Below are 15,327 nucleotides of genomic sequence, written 5' to 3'. Positions count from 1 at the left end.
ACTGCCAACATTGCAGAGTATATGGACAATTGTGCCTTAAGTCAGTAAAGGTTCTAAAGGAAATTCATTTTTATCTCCTACACCTACATCTAGGGTCAACAAATCAGCATTATGGCTTAAATGCTACACTTACGTGAAAAAGCTGCATCTGAAACCACTAAAGCAAAAGAGTCATTTCAGTTTTGTAATTCAATAGTCATTTCATATTTTTGTGAAAATCAACATCACTCTGCTTCAGCCTCATTTTACAAGTCCAGAGTTAGTTATTAATATCTCAATTGACAGCTTGTGTGTTTTCACTCCATTCTGTCAGCAAACTAAATACTTCATTTGGGATAAAAACTACTTCTAAATAAACTTATCTATGTATATATTATTCATGTGATTTCACTATAATCAAAAAGAAGTTTAACATTCTTAAGGAGATAAAAGGAGACATTTATAATCTATACATTCATTTTCAAGGATGAAGTGCAAAGAAATGATTCCAATGTATACCTGCTTTCTGAATACTTTCTTGCATTTGGTCCTGAAAATATTAGTTTAAATACGTTTTTATTATTTCAAATAAATAAATAGTAATAAAAAAGCCAATGGCTGAAAAAAAGTAGTTATTTTTAAAAATGTTTGCTCTCTGACATCCTCATTTCATGCTATGGACAGCAGAACAGGTCTTCAGCACCTTCAGTAAAATATTCCAAGCAGACTTTGTGCCCTAGTAATTCCATGATAGTACAAAATACAAAAAAGCGTGGTTGGAGGCCTTAAAAAAAAGTTGTATTAACGATCTTCTAAATCTAATCAACAGGAGTTTGGTCTCTGTTCTCATTTGGACCAGAAAACAAAGTAACTGAAGAATAATATGGCAATAAGCGAGCATGAAAGATATATAGAAATTATGGACGCAGGATACCATGCCAATGTGCAGCCAGAGGGTACAGAGATCACAAAGGCCTGTGTATATGAAAGTACAGAATAAATACATAAAAAGACAAAACCCGTGATTGTGCATTTTAAAAATAGATGCATTAGATGCATTATTTACACTGATAGGTATAAAAAAAACCCACAAAACACACAGCCTTGAATTGGTACCCAAAAAAGCACTCTCATGGTAATTATTAATATTGCCTACTGCTAGTCACTTAATATGCACAAAGTCTCCCTATGCCATCAACACGTTGAGGGAGGATCCTCCAGAGAGCAATTCAGAACAGCTCATTTGCATCCCCACTTTGAATGTATTTCTGAAGACGTGTGTCTCTTCTATATAGACTTTAGGTTCCTTATATAGTCTAAGTTTAGATTTTAAGTTTAGATGAGTAAATTACTAAGTTTAGGTGAGTGAAAGTTAGTTTACCTACATTTAGGTGAGTAAAGACCTTCCTTTAAAGTTCCTTGTGCAAACAAACAAAAGTTATCTCAGGAAAACAAGGGGGAAAAATGCACTGCATTACTGAACATTAAACCAATGGTCTATTTTCTCTAGCTGTCTAACATCATGGGAGATACTGCCTGATAGTTATCTTTATGGAATGAAAAAAAGCAAAGGAATGAAGGACAGGATAAAGGTCAATGCAAATGTCACATGAACACTACACAAATGCACACATTCAAGTAATGTATCAAAAAGGAAGAAATATAAGAAAAAATAAGATAATTCTGGATTAAGGCCAGAAGAATATGTACTGAATCTTAATCAGTTTTATGCAGTACTGGAAATAATTACTATCTTAAGAAGATACTGTAGTGAAGAAGAAAATATTTTCAAGAGAAGAAGGCTCAAGATTAGCATGTTTAAGGCAATCCCAGATCGCAAGATAAACAGCTGATCTGACTTCCTCCTTAGAGAAACAGACATCCAAAGTTTGCAAAACAGCAAAAAATATGAGAACAGCAGTAAAGAGCCATCAGTGAAAGTGCTCATAAGGACATGAGGACATGATTCAATTGATAAAGTAAGGGCAGTCAGTTGTCAAACAAAAAATAAAAAAAGCAACACAAACAGCTATTCAAGGATGTATGGATGCTGATACTCTAGTGCTGTGGTAAAAAGGACTGGGGAAAATGAAAGAAAATTAATGAAGGATTAAATCAGCAATAAAATTCAGAGGAGGTCTACCCAAACTTAAACCTTTGATTTAGTGAGCTCGCAGGGCCATCCTGACACATAACTCTCTGAAGGGTGGGAAAAGAAAATATTGAGACAATAGAATGTAGCCCTTATAATCCTAGAGGCAACAGCTGGAAAAATGTGAACTTCTGGCAACATGCATCAGCTGATCCTGGATAAATGACTGCAGAATGAAGTTTCTGTTTTTTAGAGTAAGCTAGAAAGAGGTAAAATGAACAACGACGAAAAAGCAGAAAGAGAACATAAACAGATGGAAGTAAACTACAACTGACAGTCCCATGATAAACAGCCTGAGCAGAGAGATGAACAAACACAAAAAGCATAATGCATACAGCCTACATGAAAGAAGCACTCTAATGCCATTGAACGCCATGAACTACACAGCATGTAAAAACATATAACAAAGAATCTATGTCTGTTAATGATCATTCTCTAGGTACAAGGTGAAAGTTGAACTTAGTTATGGGATATTTAAAGATCAAATTAGCTGAAGTCAGAGTAAGATTCCAGATCAACTGGCAAGTGAGTAAGTTGGACTGCAAAAGATCCACTTTGCAGACAGTGCATCTGAGAAATAGCTCAGGAAGCTTTCAAAATCCGCTATTTCCGTTGAATCAACATAACTGAAAATAGATGAAGCACAATCATATGCAAACCAAGTTTAAAAAAACAATGTAAAAAAAAAAAAGGTATAAGAACTTATACAAGGTGGAAACTATAGCAAAAGTTACCAGAAAGACAGTAAATAAAAAAATACTACAGGCCAAGCAGTAAGTGAGCAGCTCTGAGGAGAAGGACCTGGGGCTGTTGGTTGACAAGAAGCTCAACATGAGCTGGCAATGTGTGTTTACACTCCAGAAAGCCAACTGTATGCTGGGCTGCATGAAAAGAAATGTGGCCAGCAGTTTGAGGGAGGTGACTCTCCCCCTCTGCTCTGCTCTAGTGAGACCCCACTTGGAGCAGCGTGTTCAGCTCCGAGGCCCCCAGCACAAGAAGGACATGGACCTGTTCGAGCAAGTCCAGAGGAGGGCCACATGGATCATCAAATGGCTGGAGCACCTCTCATATGAAGACAGACTGAAAGAGCTGGCTTTGTTCAGCCTGGAGAAGAGAAGGCTCCGGTGAGACCTTCTAGTGGCCTTCCAGTACCTAAAGGGGGCCTACAGAAAAGCTTTGTCAGGGAGTGTAGCAATAGCACAAGGGGTAATGACTTTAAACTAAAAGAGGGGAGATTTAGATTAGAGGTTAGGAGGAAATTCATCACTCAGAGGGTGGTGAGGAACTGGCACAGGCTGCCCAGAGAAGCTGTGGATGCCCCGTGCCTGGAGGTGCTCAAGGCCAGGCTGGATGGGGCTTTGGGCAACCTGGTCTGGTGGGAGGTGTCCCTGCCCACGGCAGGGGGTTGGAACTGGATGGTCTTTGAGGTCCCTTCCAACCCAAAGCATTCTGTGATTCTGTGATTGTAAGCAGCAAAGAAGTAGAAGCTGCCTGTATTTTAGCCAGGAAGAAGAATGCAAGTCAAATGACATAAGCTGGGGAAAAGGCAAGAGGGACCAGATTCAACACTGTAGTCAGAAATGGAAATTATGTGCAATATGACATTTTGCGTAACAATGTTGATGTCAGGAACTTATCATCCCAAATGACACATATCACTGCAGACTGAGTAATTATCTGCCAACCATTAGTGTCCAGCATTCAGCTAGCATGGCAGGACTGCTGGCTCTGTAAAATTATGAGTATCATTCTCTCTGCATATGACAGTCATTTGTGACTTCACAACAGGCTTCAGCTAGAGTGAGGTGCTCATGCTTAGCTCTTACTAAACTTCTGCTTGTTGTGGAATGTCCTTTGCTAATACCTTACATAGACTTTTCCTTCGTTAAAGAGGTGGTTACTGACTTTTATCTTGACATGCATAATGAAAAGCCCTTTTGTTCCTTACCTAAAAATCTAATAAATACTTTTTGATACTAAAGGGATCAATGGCTGGGCTAAATTGAGGTCTCAACGCTTTTAAGTAAGAAATGAAGCACTTGACAATAAGAAAGTCTGAGATAGCAAGACCCTAGAATTTCCATTATATTTAAAGATAAAGTTGTGTAGAAATAGTACTCACACTGGAAGAAAACACCTAGCAAGGATGAGAAAAATAAAATATTAAAATATCTCTGTCCATTTCCTGCTTTGTTTTCACCACATTTCCCAATGGCCCAAGGCAGTGGATTGTGAGAAGTAGCATTGTTACTGCAGAAACACTTTAGTTAAAAGCCTTAATCTTTACATGCAGATTTTCCAGTGCCCCAGATTTCATAATTAAAAAGCATATAACAACAAAACTAAGAAATCTTATGTGATGATGCTTCCATTGGCATATTTTTGTCTACTATGTTATTCATAAATTTCATTCAAAAATACCTGAAAATGAAAGAATAATAACTTTAAAAAATAGTTTATACTTCATAATGATCAATATTACAGATTATTATTATTTTAATAGCATTTTTAAAAATAGAGATGTAATTCAAAGTATTGATGGATTAACTTTTAAAAACAATTTTTAAAAGGAAGATTTCAGATTTTTAATAATATGTGAATCTCTTTCAAATTCCGATTTTTAAAAGGAGAGAATTTAAGGACTAAGTTCAGCTTCTCCACAATGTCATCTCTGTATAAGCATCAATCAAGTCACACTGACTCTTCCCTGTTGTGCACGTGGAGTGATACTATCTAATGCACTTTAGCCAGTTATGGGTATTTATTTATTCCTTGCATCTCACTTCTGAAGTTAGACTAGTCATTGTCATTTTCATGTGACTCTAGCCAATATTTCTTCTGTTGCGTATTATAATCCTATAAAAGGCCATATCAGTCAAACACACACAAAAAAAGAACTATGTGATTAAAAAAAAAAAACTTGCTTATGAAAAAAATAAAATAAATATAAACAATCCGCAGAAACATTTCTCCTGGTCCTCTGGTCTGTAGAAGCTGTATTTATATTTTGCAAGAGGAAAGAATTGCCCTAATGCTGTCTTTTAAAAGATAATTAGAAAAATACTCACATGCTTGGGCCTTGTGTCTTAAGCCTTCCTTGGAATGAATTTTTATGGATGAGTTACGAACCTTTAAAAATGCAATTGTAATGCAAGTGCAGACATGCTGCTATAATTCTACTCACAACTTCTTATATCAGGGAATGACTGCCTTTGATAACCACTTTATTAAGTTTTACAGCATATGACTGTGCTATGTGAAGCAGAGAATTATATTTTCATTTGCTCCTAAAAGAAAATGAAAAAAATGCTTTTATTTGCTTCAATACTTACTTTTCACCATAAAACCTTTCAAAGAATTTTTCTTTCCAAGGTTCTGTTTTCTTTTCCTTTTCGATCTCTTGTCTGATGCGCAACTGCATTTCTGGAGTAAATTCACCTAAAAAACAAATACTAACATATTGAACAAAAGTTGTCAAGGATTAGTTTAATGGATAATTAAGATGATGTACAGCAATTTCTGTTACAGTCATCCAACAATCCCCTATAAATACATTTAAAAAACAAAAGTGAATGTGATATTTACCACATAACTTTACTATCTCAGAAGTATATTGGTGGGATTTAGTCACATGCATTTATGCTTCCAAGGCCAGCAGCGATTAAAACATTTTTTTCTTTTTAACTGTCAAAATAAACTGTCACAGCAAGTTGTAAAAATGCACATTAAATTCAAAATGGAATTAGCAATTTTTCTTTTTCTGTACTATTGCTGTATTACACTTTCCATTTTAAAAGTGTTTCTCAAATGTAGAAACAGAGGCCTTCTTCATAAAAATAATTAATCTTTGGTAAATCTGAGAACAAGTAAAGAGTTACCTTCTGCCAATCGTTGTTTCCACCCTTGTGCTGCATATGCGAAGAATTCATTATTTAGAGCGGAACTACTGAGGCGCAAAACACCATCACTTCCCATCTAGAAAATAAGCCAATGGTAGCAGAAGATACTGTCAGAAATAGTGTCAACTAAGATTACATAAAAATGGAGTTCCAATTAAGGGAAATGGGGAGGGATAGAAAGTGGAAATAACAAAGGAAATCACCTTCTCCTACTAAAACAAAATTTTCATTATAGTCGTTACTGTAAACACGTGTGGGTTAATCCAGCATCACTGTGCTCTCTTCAATAGTAACGTCATCACTATTACTGGTGACAACTCAGTTTACAACTGATGTGTTTTAATCACAGCTCTCTATCTTGAGCCTAATATGTCCAGAGCTATGGTGCACAAGCAAAAATCAAGATCGTTATTGTACTTGTGCATCTGCCTGGAATACAGTACAAAACAAATTAATTAAATATAATGAGAAGAGTAACTTTGCTGTATTTCTCAATGGTAAACAGACCTAACACTCATGCTAGCTAATGTGCTGTACTGGCAGAAGACTGGATGATGAGTAACCTTAAAAAAATAACTAATGTAAATGCAACACTAAAAACAAAAACAGCCATATGCATAATTTTATAGGCATCAAAAGTGTGAAAGAACATTATAATTATTTTACTTTCTACATCTGTCAACCATTCAGTGATACAACACCATTAAAAGTCTTAATTGCAATATTTTTTATAATAGCTTTGAAAAGCAATCCAAGTATTAAGCTTTCTTCTACCATAAAACTTGATGCTAATTTTCAGTTTGTAAGGATATATTTGACTGTTGAAGGAATTCTAATAACTAATTGAAGGAATTCTAGTAACTGAAAAAAAAATAAAAAATTAGTGGTGGTATCACCTCTAGCATAATAAGCAGACAATATAAATAAAGTAGTAAATAAAGAATGGAAACAGCAGAAGAGTTAACGTTGGTAGAACACTCACTCACTATAGGTCATTCTACATCTTCTAAGGTTAATAACAAATAAATCCTTGAAAACATCATTTGTAATCTAGTAGTTAAAAATACCATATTTCCAGCATATTAACGTGTGTTTTAGTTATGTAATATCCCTTAACTCTCAGTACTTGTTTCATACCAGAGGCGGAAAGCAGCAGATACGTCAGAACATTTAATGATATTTAGCCATGTCTCCCTCACTGAGGTCTACGTTTCACAGATAACATTGTCTTTGCTTACAGAAAAGCCTTTGCTAATTTACTCATTGCCTAGGTGACATCCTGTCCCATAATAATCTCATAAGAGTAAAACAGGAAGATGTGAAGCAGTAAAAAAGAGAAACAGACTCATGGACTCTGAAAAACAGGCAATGCAAAACGCATTTGATTCCAGCCAGAAACCTGTTTGTGCATGGTACCAGGGTCTTTCAGTGTGATACACACCTACAGTATTGCTGCCTGTGATCTCCTGCTATATGGCATTGTTTTGCCAACAAGTCAGAGGACTTGTATTCATTAGGGTGCATAAATAATGCCTCTATGCTTCTCATGATGTGGGTTGTGGAACACCTTAATTATAGATTGCCTACGACTAAAGACGAAACTGGAGAAAAACTGGAAAGAAACAATGAAACATGCAGCAGAAACAGCAAGAAAATAAAATTTGTGAAAGACCACAAAGAACATGTACTTATTGTATAAAGCAAACTTTTTTTTTCTTTTTTTTTTTCTGCACAACTGAATTTTGGGGGGATATAGTTAAATTGCCAAATTAACATATCTAAGTGAGATTTTAGATACTGCTGTCTCTTGCATTAAAAAATCAGCAGTTGGTCAAAACCAGCATTTGCATAACTTCCTAAAAAGGTAAGATGAGAAGTTATAAAGAAAATAATCTCAGGTAACTAAATAAACAATTTTGTTACCCGAAGAAAGATTCTGAAACTACCTTCAATTTCAATGTAAAAGATGAAATAGTGACACCCACTCATGTCAGCATAGGTTCTACTACAAACTTCAATAAAATCAAATTTCCATCCCAAATTCTGACAGTGTTTTGCAGGGATGAGTAACACAGAAATGAAATTGTTGTCATTTAACCTTGTTTAAATGTAGGCTACCTCTTAAATGCACAGTCCTCCTGAAACCCCAGTGCTTAGGTGGTGGCAAACAGTGAAGTCACATTGTTAGCCAGATCAACAAATCTCATAGGAAAATAATAATTTCCAGAGGCTAATTTTCTGTTAAATCAGCAAGATGATCCAACCTATCCTAAAGTCATACGATCATTAGACTTCATGCAAAGATGGAATGGACTGCAAGAGGTGGAAAGAGAATACTGCTTTTCAGCAGCAATCCACTTGTAGATTGCATTAAATATAATATGAAACTGTAGCCAACTGTGATTGAGCTATTTCACTAGGCTGCATAAATCAAGAGCGTTATGAAGACTGCCAAGTTAGGTTATCATGTGAATACAAGAACAGTATTAGATTTATTGTAACTGTGTTATCATAAGGACGTGAGAAAAGAAAGGTTTGTAGGAAGAGGTACTGCATCTTTTATTATCTTGGCTACTGTAGTTGAAAAAGTGCTAAGCTTTTGGTAGCACAATTTCTTACAAGGTGCAAAAAAGGAAATGCAAACTCCAAGCTAAATGCTAGAAAGAGGTTAACTAGACCACATAAAGAAACGGAGAGGATGGAACTGCAGAACAGAAAGAAAATGTTAGCATAGTCATAGGTAAAAGGCTATTAGTTCCTATGGACCAGGAAAAGAAACAAGGAGTAAGTACTTGTGGAAGGAAAAATAAAAAGAAACATGGGGAAAAAAATGGGGGAAGATGAGGAAGACTGCAGTGGTTTGCCTAATAAGAAATATTGGCATAAGTCAACTAGCAGCAATGGAAAACCAGATCATTTGTGGACTGCATCTGAAAACAGATGCAGGCTGCACTGACCAATTTAGATTAATTGTTACAGCTCTAAAGTGTTAGGAAAATATATTTCCAAGATCAAAAACATGATGTTAAGGATGCTTACATTAAAAAAAAAGAAAAACAAACTTAAGGCAAAGTGACTGCTGACTTCACGATTGTCTTTGCCTTGATGAACTGTCAACAGAGGAGCTTTACTGAGATCTGTGTTCAGGTGGCCACAGAACTCATGGAAGATTTAAGTATCTGGAACAACCAAAATCTAGACAGAAAATCATATAATGATACAGAAGGTGGAAATACACTAATAATTAGAGAAGAAGCTTCCAGTGGTCTATTTTAGCACAATATGGAAGAATTCAGACTAAAACACAATGGAAGGATGTTGAAAGCAAGCATCATTATGTAGACTTGGTACACATAATTTCGGTTATTAAGAGATACCAAATAAGATCAAATTGGAGAGATGGAGAATTCCACTTAAATGTCACAGGACTAAACTTTAAAATCCAACAGGATTTGGAACCCTCTTAAATCAGCACATAACTTAGCTAAATTAATGTACAGCAGTCAAATTTTTTTCTGCAAAAATGAAGGAAAATATAGAGTTGGCTGACCTCAGTGACTTTGCTGAACGTGCTCAGAAACATGAGATCAAAGAAAACCTGTGATGAGAATGGAACAGGAAGAATGCATTCACTCAGTTAAAGCTCAAAGAGAAAAGGATGACAACAAAAAAGCTAAAGGAACTCAGTGGCTAAGGAACTAAAGTGAATGGGACAGAATTTTTCAAAATGTAATAGGGGAACAAAAAAATACTAAGCAGAAAACAGATCCACTACTAAATGAAGGAAAACAAAAGCAAAATCAACTACCAAGTCCAATCTTTTAACTATATTTGATTTACTTCAAGATTTTTACACAGGAAAAAAAAAGGACAAGTTTGAACAGTCACAAATCTAGTAGTTGTACATCTAGTTATTTTGAAACAAACAAACAAAAGCAACAGGGAACGCTTGTCTACCAGAAACAATGGTACTAACAAAGATGTTCTACTCCTTTTCTCAACACACTAGTCATGCGAAGACAGGCTGACATTTTTTTTCTGCTGTTAAACTTGGAAAGACCAAGTGGTCTTCTTCCTACAGTATTAGCTAACATATCCTCTACTGAAATCTTATCTCACTTGGAGAATACATATTCACCTAATCCAAAAAAATTTAAGTGGAAAATGAACTTTTTGAAGCCAAAGGTTATATTTACTTCTCTATCCTCTGACAATGGAGACGGCATAATTAACCACTAGTTCTAAATTAGAATTTGCAGAAACATGCCAATAAAGCAGTTCTTAAATACACTATTAAGTTTTATGGCATTTAAAAAATGCTGTCCAGCAGAGACAGTGTGTTAATGAGCTGGAACAACAAACATTTCTTGAGAAGTTTATGTTGTATTCTATTGAGCTTTAAATTCTGATTGAGTACAGTGATAGAATTATGAATACTTCTATGCAGAACTCACAGTGGCTTTTAGAAGTTCCTCATTTTTATTTAAAGCTAACAAAAAACACCCAACTCAAAAACATATTTGCTAAAAAACAACATCTGTTTGCATTACAAAGCATTAAAAAGTCAAACGCTGTTCTCAAGGAACTGGGTAATTTGTCGACTGACAGCTACTTCCATTATATTCCTCCAAGTTCCACTGGAAAATCTCTTGTGACAATAAGGCCAGGGTTATTTTTGCAGTTCTACCTGAAGAAGCATACTCTTGTTTTAGTGGGGATACAGCAAGTGCTGCATGGGAGTATACTAGTAGGTTACCTTATCTTGGTTAGGACATTAGAACACAAGGAATTGGCAAATCTGTTATTTCTGTCTTCCTTTCACATGATTCAAAACTCTCCCTATCTATTTATAAAACTACTAACAATCCACTACATATAGTTGCTATGAAGTATGACATATTTCTTACATGAGAGCTTACATGTGAATACCACATCATTTGATCATACCTCACAACACAAAAGCAAACAAACAAACAAATCAGTGAGACAAGTAAAGATTCATCTAAACTAAGTGTTCTGCATCACTCGTGTAATTACACACTTTTTACAAATTGCTACTAAACCTGTTTTTTGCTTTTATATTTTGTCCTGAGGGATGAACTGTCCTATAATTCACAGAATTTCCCAAAGGTGATTAAAAGGAATCATGTGCAAAAGATGGAAGTTATGAGAAAATACATTTTGACACCTTTGCATTACAGATTCCAAAATATTAAAAATGATAAACTTAGCTGCATTTTTATTACACATAGGAAAAAATGTATTTCATTTTTGTATATGGAGAGACACTACTGCTATTTTGTAGCATGGAACAAATGCACTTCTCCCGTACTGGGCACCAGTATCAAATTGACCTGTGAGAGATGTATATACTGCAAGTACCAGACTCTGAAGATGCGACAACCTTAGCGACTGACTTTCTTAACATGTTATGATCTCACTTATTTCATCTATAGAATAGAGACATAGACTCAGATAAAACCAGCCCTATAGCAGAAAATCACATATAAGGCACTCATAGCAGCTCATTTTCTCACAATAAACTCTCAGTTAAGGGCAGGAGGCAGGAATTGAGTTAGCACTCCCATTATGCTGAAATCTAACAAAAAGTTAAACCAGCCACATTCTGGATGCAATGTTACAGAGACAATCACTTTGGAAAGCTGGCTGGACAACATGCCAGGTTTGGTTCATTTTATTCTTGACAATCAAAAAGCAGAAGTCCACATGTGACAAGGAAGACTGGTATCCGTATTTTCCACAAAAGATCTCTAATACTAAGGGCAACACATTCCAAGAAACAGGACTGTTTGAGTCCAAGGACACAGAAATAAACACCTATTTAGGTGTTCTGCGTCATCAGCCTGGAAGAGCTCCTCTGTCTTCACTAACAGTAAAGGAAGCCTGGAGAAGATCAGACTCCTAATTAGGGCCTCTGCTCTTGCAACCTATAATAGCCAGCATGAAACTGTGTTCCTCCTCCCCCCTCCGCCTACATTCAAAGATGACATCAGTAGAAATATTTGTGGTGTACCAGATACTCTGTTGCCCCACACAATCCCCAAAAGAATTAAAAATTGCTACCAAATCTGCTGAAAAGCAATAGAAAGCTTTAGAACAGATTGCAACAACACAACTCAATATGCACAAACTTCTACCAAATGGACATCTTCTGAATGCAAACTACTGTAAACTGGGTGAGTAATTTTTAACACACATTTGATGACTAATTTTTGTGCTTTTCTTACACATCCATTATATTGGGTAGGCCAAATGTGTACAGATTCATATCTGTTGATCCCACACATTTCTACAACCTCCTACTGGTCATCATGAAGTTTTATGCATGAATTGTCCAACATGGGTCTTTGTCAGAAAACAAAACAAAACAAAACAAAACAGATTTCACAATCATTATCACCCAGCTAGGTGGTTCATGTTGTAACTGGAGTGAACTGCCTTCTCTTTTAAAATCTCTACTCTCAGAACAACAGCCTATCTACTAAGATTACTTTAGCCACCCAAGTACAGGTGCACACGACAACAATTTCTAGCTGTCAACTGACCTTAGGCCTGAGACTATTTCAAGGCTTGTGAAGCAGTATGTGGAATGGAAGACAGAAAGTACACAAATAATTCTGACCCAATTCACAAGCAAGGAGCCAGGTGATACTACCAAATACCAGCATACCCTGCCAAAACTGTACCATTGTAATCAGTGGCTTTATGCCACTACTGAAAGTGCTTTTGGGATTCTCTGAAGAGGTGAATAGAAAGGGAGAGCCATTAATCACAACAAAATATCAAAACTCATACTTTATAGATGATCGTTCAATGAAAAAGATCTCACTAGCTCACTAGTACTGCTATTTTTATATCTACACTAAAAGTATCAAAGGCATGCAAGCCTAGACACTAGAGCTTTACACAAATGTAACTTAAAAAGAGACAGACAGAGGGGTTCCTGGCTGGAATTCAGTTTGAGACTAGAACAAATAATGTAAATGTCTAGACATGGCCTACATTTCTTATCTCCCATTAATGTCAGTGGATGTCTAGCCAGCGCAGTCAATGGAGCCTAGAGGACTATTCTGCTGACCAGTAAGCTGGCAACTGCTTTCTAGAGAGACAAATAGCTCTCCAGGCTCTGTTTTTCATGCATTGACTACATCTGCATTGTCTATAAAGGGAGTTTATACACTTAGCACACCTGCACATCCAAATTTAGATGTCTTAATTTGCAGGTTATACCACCCTCCTCCTGTCAAACAGCTCAGAAATTAGCAGGAAAGCTACTAAGAGGTAACGCACTGCAACAAATGAAAACTAACAACAAAGGCACTGACCAAATTAATTTCTGTTAAGGCTTATAAAACAACATAAAAGACAAGGCCATGCATTTCTTAAAGGCCACCTACCTTGTCATTAACTGCTGAAAACTTAAAATACTAACAATAATGAAAAAAATACACACCACGACACGCAGAGCAGAACTAGGTATGTGCTCCACAGATACATTTGGATAAAATGTTCCCCATCTAACCAGTCACAAACATGCTCCTGAGCATTGACATGATAGAGTATAAACTCACATGGCTGCTGCACTAGGCAACGAAGATTACATTCCTATTCCTCTTGAAACAGCATATTCGAAATGGACACAAGCAAAATTGAAGTAGTCAGTCTCAGGCACCGTTAACTAGTTTACATGTGTAAAGGTTTGTTTGGCAAGTCTAAAATTCAGATACAAAAGAACAATGCACCCAAGCACATAAACAGAATAAAAAGCTCTCTCTGTACTAATCCCTCCAAACCTTAATAAATCTTCATACACAGAGAAGGGTAATGTCAAAATCAGAACCTATTCTGGCAAAAGACAGGAATCAGCCCCAAGAACAGAGAAAAAAAAGCAAGTGCTCCCAGCATCCAAGAGATTCACCACCTCCAAAACGGATTCTGAGGGGGAAATGAAGTGGAATGAGGACAACAGAGATCCTCAATAAGGTCTTGGGATGTGTGATGCCTGCAAAATCTACCCAATTTCACTGATTATTAAATTTGGATGTCCATCTATCTTTGATCTGAGAATGCAGCGAGAAATAACAGTGATTGGATCAGAAGTGACAAGGAAGCTGTAAGACTCATTATGGAGCCTAGGGATTGGCTGGTGTTTTTACCAGCACTGACAGACATATACTGACCATGAAGTTGTGGTTGAATAGCTGTTACAGTCAGATTGGCTTTGGCATCTTTACCCATGACAGGACGCCCAAGAATGTTTAGATATAGGGCAATAGTTAAGCAAAGATGTAAAATAGCCCTCACAGAAGAAAGGAACATGCAGTGAAGATTAGCTAATTCCTCCAAATCTTACTGCTATATTTATATATGTGGTGCAATAATATGGGCAAATCATAAAGGAACAGTCAAGTCCACTGGTGAGGTACACAACTAAACCAATGTGAACTGCTGGCAGAAAAACAAAAAACAAAACGAAACAAAAACAAAAAAACATGACAACTATTAGGTAGTGCATCTCGGCCCAAATCAACTTTATTTATAAAAGGAGGGGTTAAAGAAGGAGCCAATGTGATGATGGTGGTACACTTAGCCCAGTTTCTAATGGTTGAACAGTAATACAAGTACTACAAATGGTTGTAGGAGGACTTGGAAGATGTAGTTGACAACCAACATTTTGATTTAACGGGCAAAATGGAGATATGGTAATTCATATGACTCAGAGTAATATCAAAGACTAAAGCTTGTTTGTGAAAAAAAAAAAAAAGAAAATACTTATGACAGCAGAATAAAAAAAAAAAAGTGTTTCAATTAAGCATACTTTCAGAAAAGCAGAATTAGTTGGGAGAATCCTCCAAGAACTCTATGCAATTAAAAAAAAAAAAAAAAAGGAGTTAAAGAAACCTCACAGTTCTATAAATAAACAATAGTGGCCATACCAAGTGCAAAGTATCCTACAAAGGATTAATTGGGATTGTACAATGAGATCACTTAGTGATAGTGAAGACCCTACTGTTGATCTCACATCATGAAGGGAATGGAAATGAGATCAACTTACTAAGCAAGAATACCACAGTAGAACATGGTATAAAGGGCCAAAATGAGATGTGGTTGGCAATGGACGTATCAATCTCTGAAAGAAATAATTTTGTGAGTACATTAGGATCAAGAAGATGATGGAAAAAAAAGTCCACTCTGCAACAAAGTAGAAAAACAAGAGGGATGCATAGACAAAGCTAATGCTCATAACGCCTTTTCTGCCTCCATCTTGACCAGAAA

At 36.2% G+C, this 15,327-nt stretch overlaps 1 protein-coding gene across 16 annotated transcripts in view; it reads right to left on the bottom strand.

Annotated features, from left to right (window-relative positions):
• The window catches only part of ASXL3 (ASXL transcriptional regulator 3), a 132,782-nt gene that overhangs the window by 13,922 nt on the left and 103,533 nt on the right, over window positions 1-15,327 (bottom strand). For all 16 annotated transcript variants that reach the window (XM_080581145.1, XM_080581150.1, XM_080581156.1 and 13 more), the window contains 2 exons: window positions 6,010-6,106; window positions 5,464-5,569 (listed from right to left, as the gene is read on the bottom strand). In XM_080581145.1, the coding sequence (XP_080437271.1) occupies window positions 5,464-5,569; window positions 6,010-6,106 (203 nt within the window). The remainder of the gene's footprint in view (window positions 1-5,463; window positions 5,570-6,009; window positions 6,107-15,327) is intronic.

Source organism: Anser brachyrhynchus (genome assembly GCF_964034855.1).
Source record: "Anser brachyrhynchus genome assembly, chromosome: 2".
Classification (NCBI taxonomy): Eukaryota; Metazoa; Chordata; class Aves; order Anseriformes; family Anatidae; genus Anser; species Anser brachyrhynchus.
Note: the sequence above shows the minus strand (reverse complement) of the source record. Positions and strands in the feature narration are given on the sequence as shown.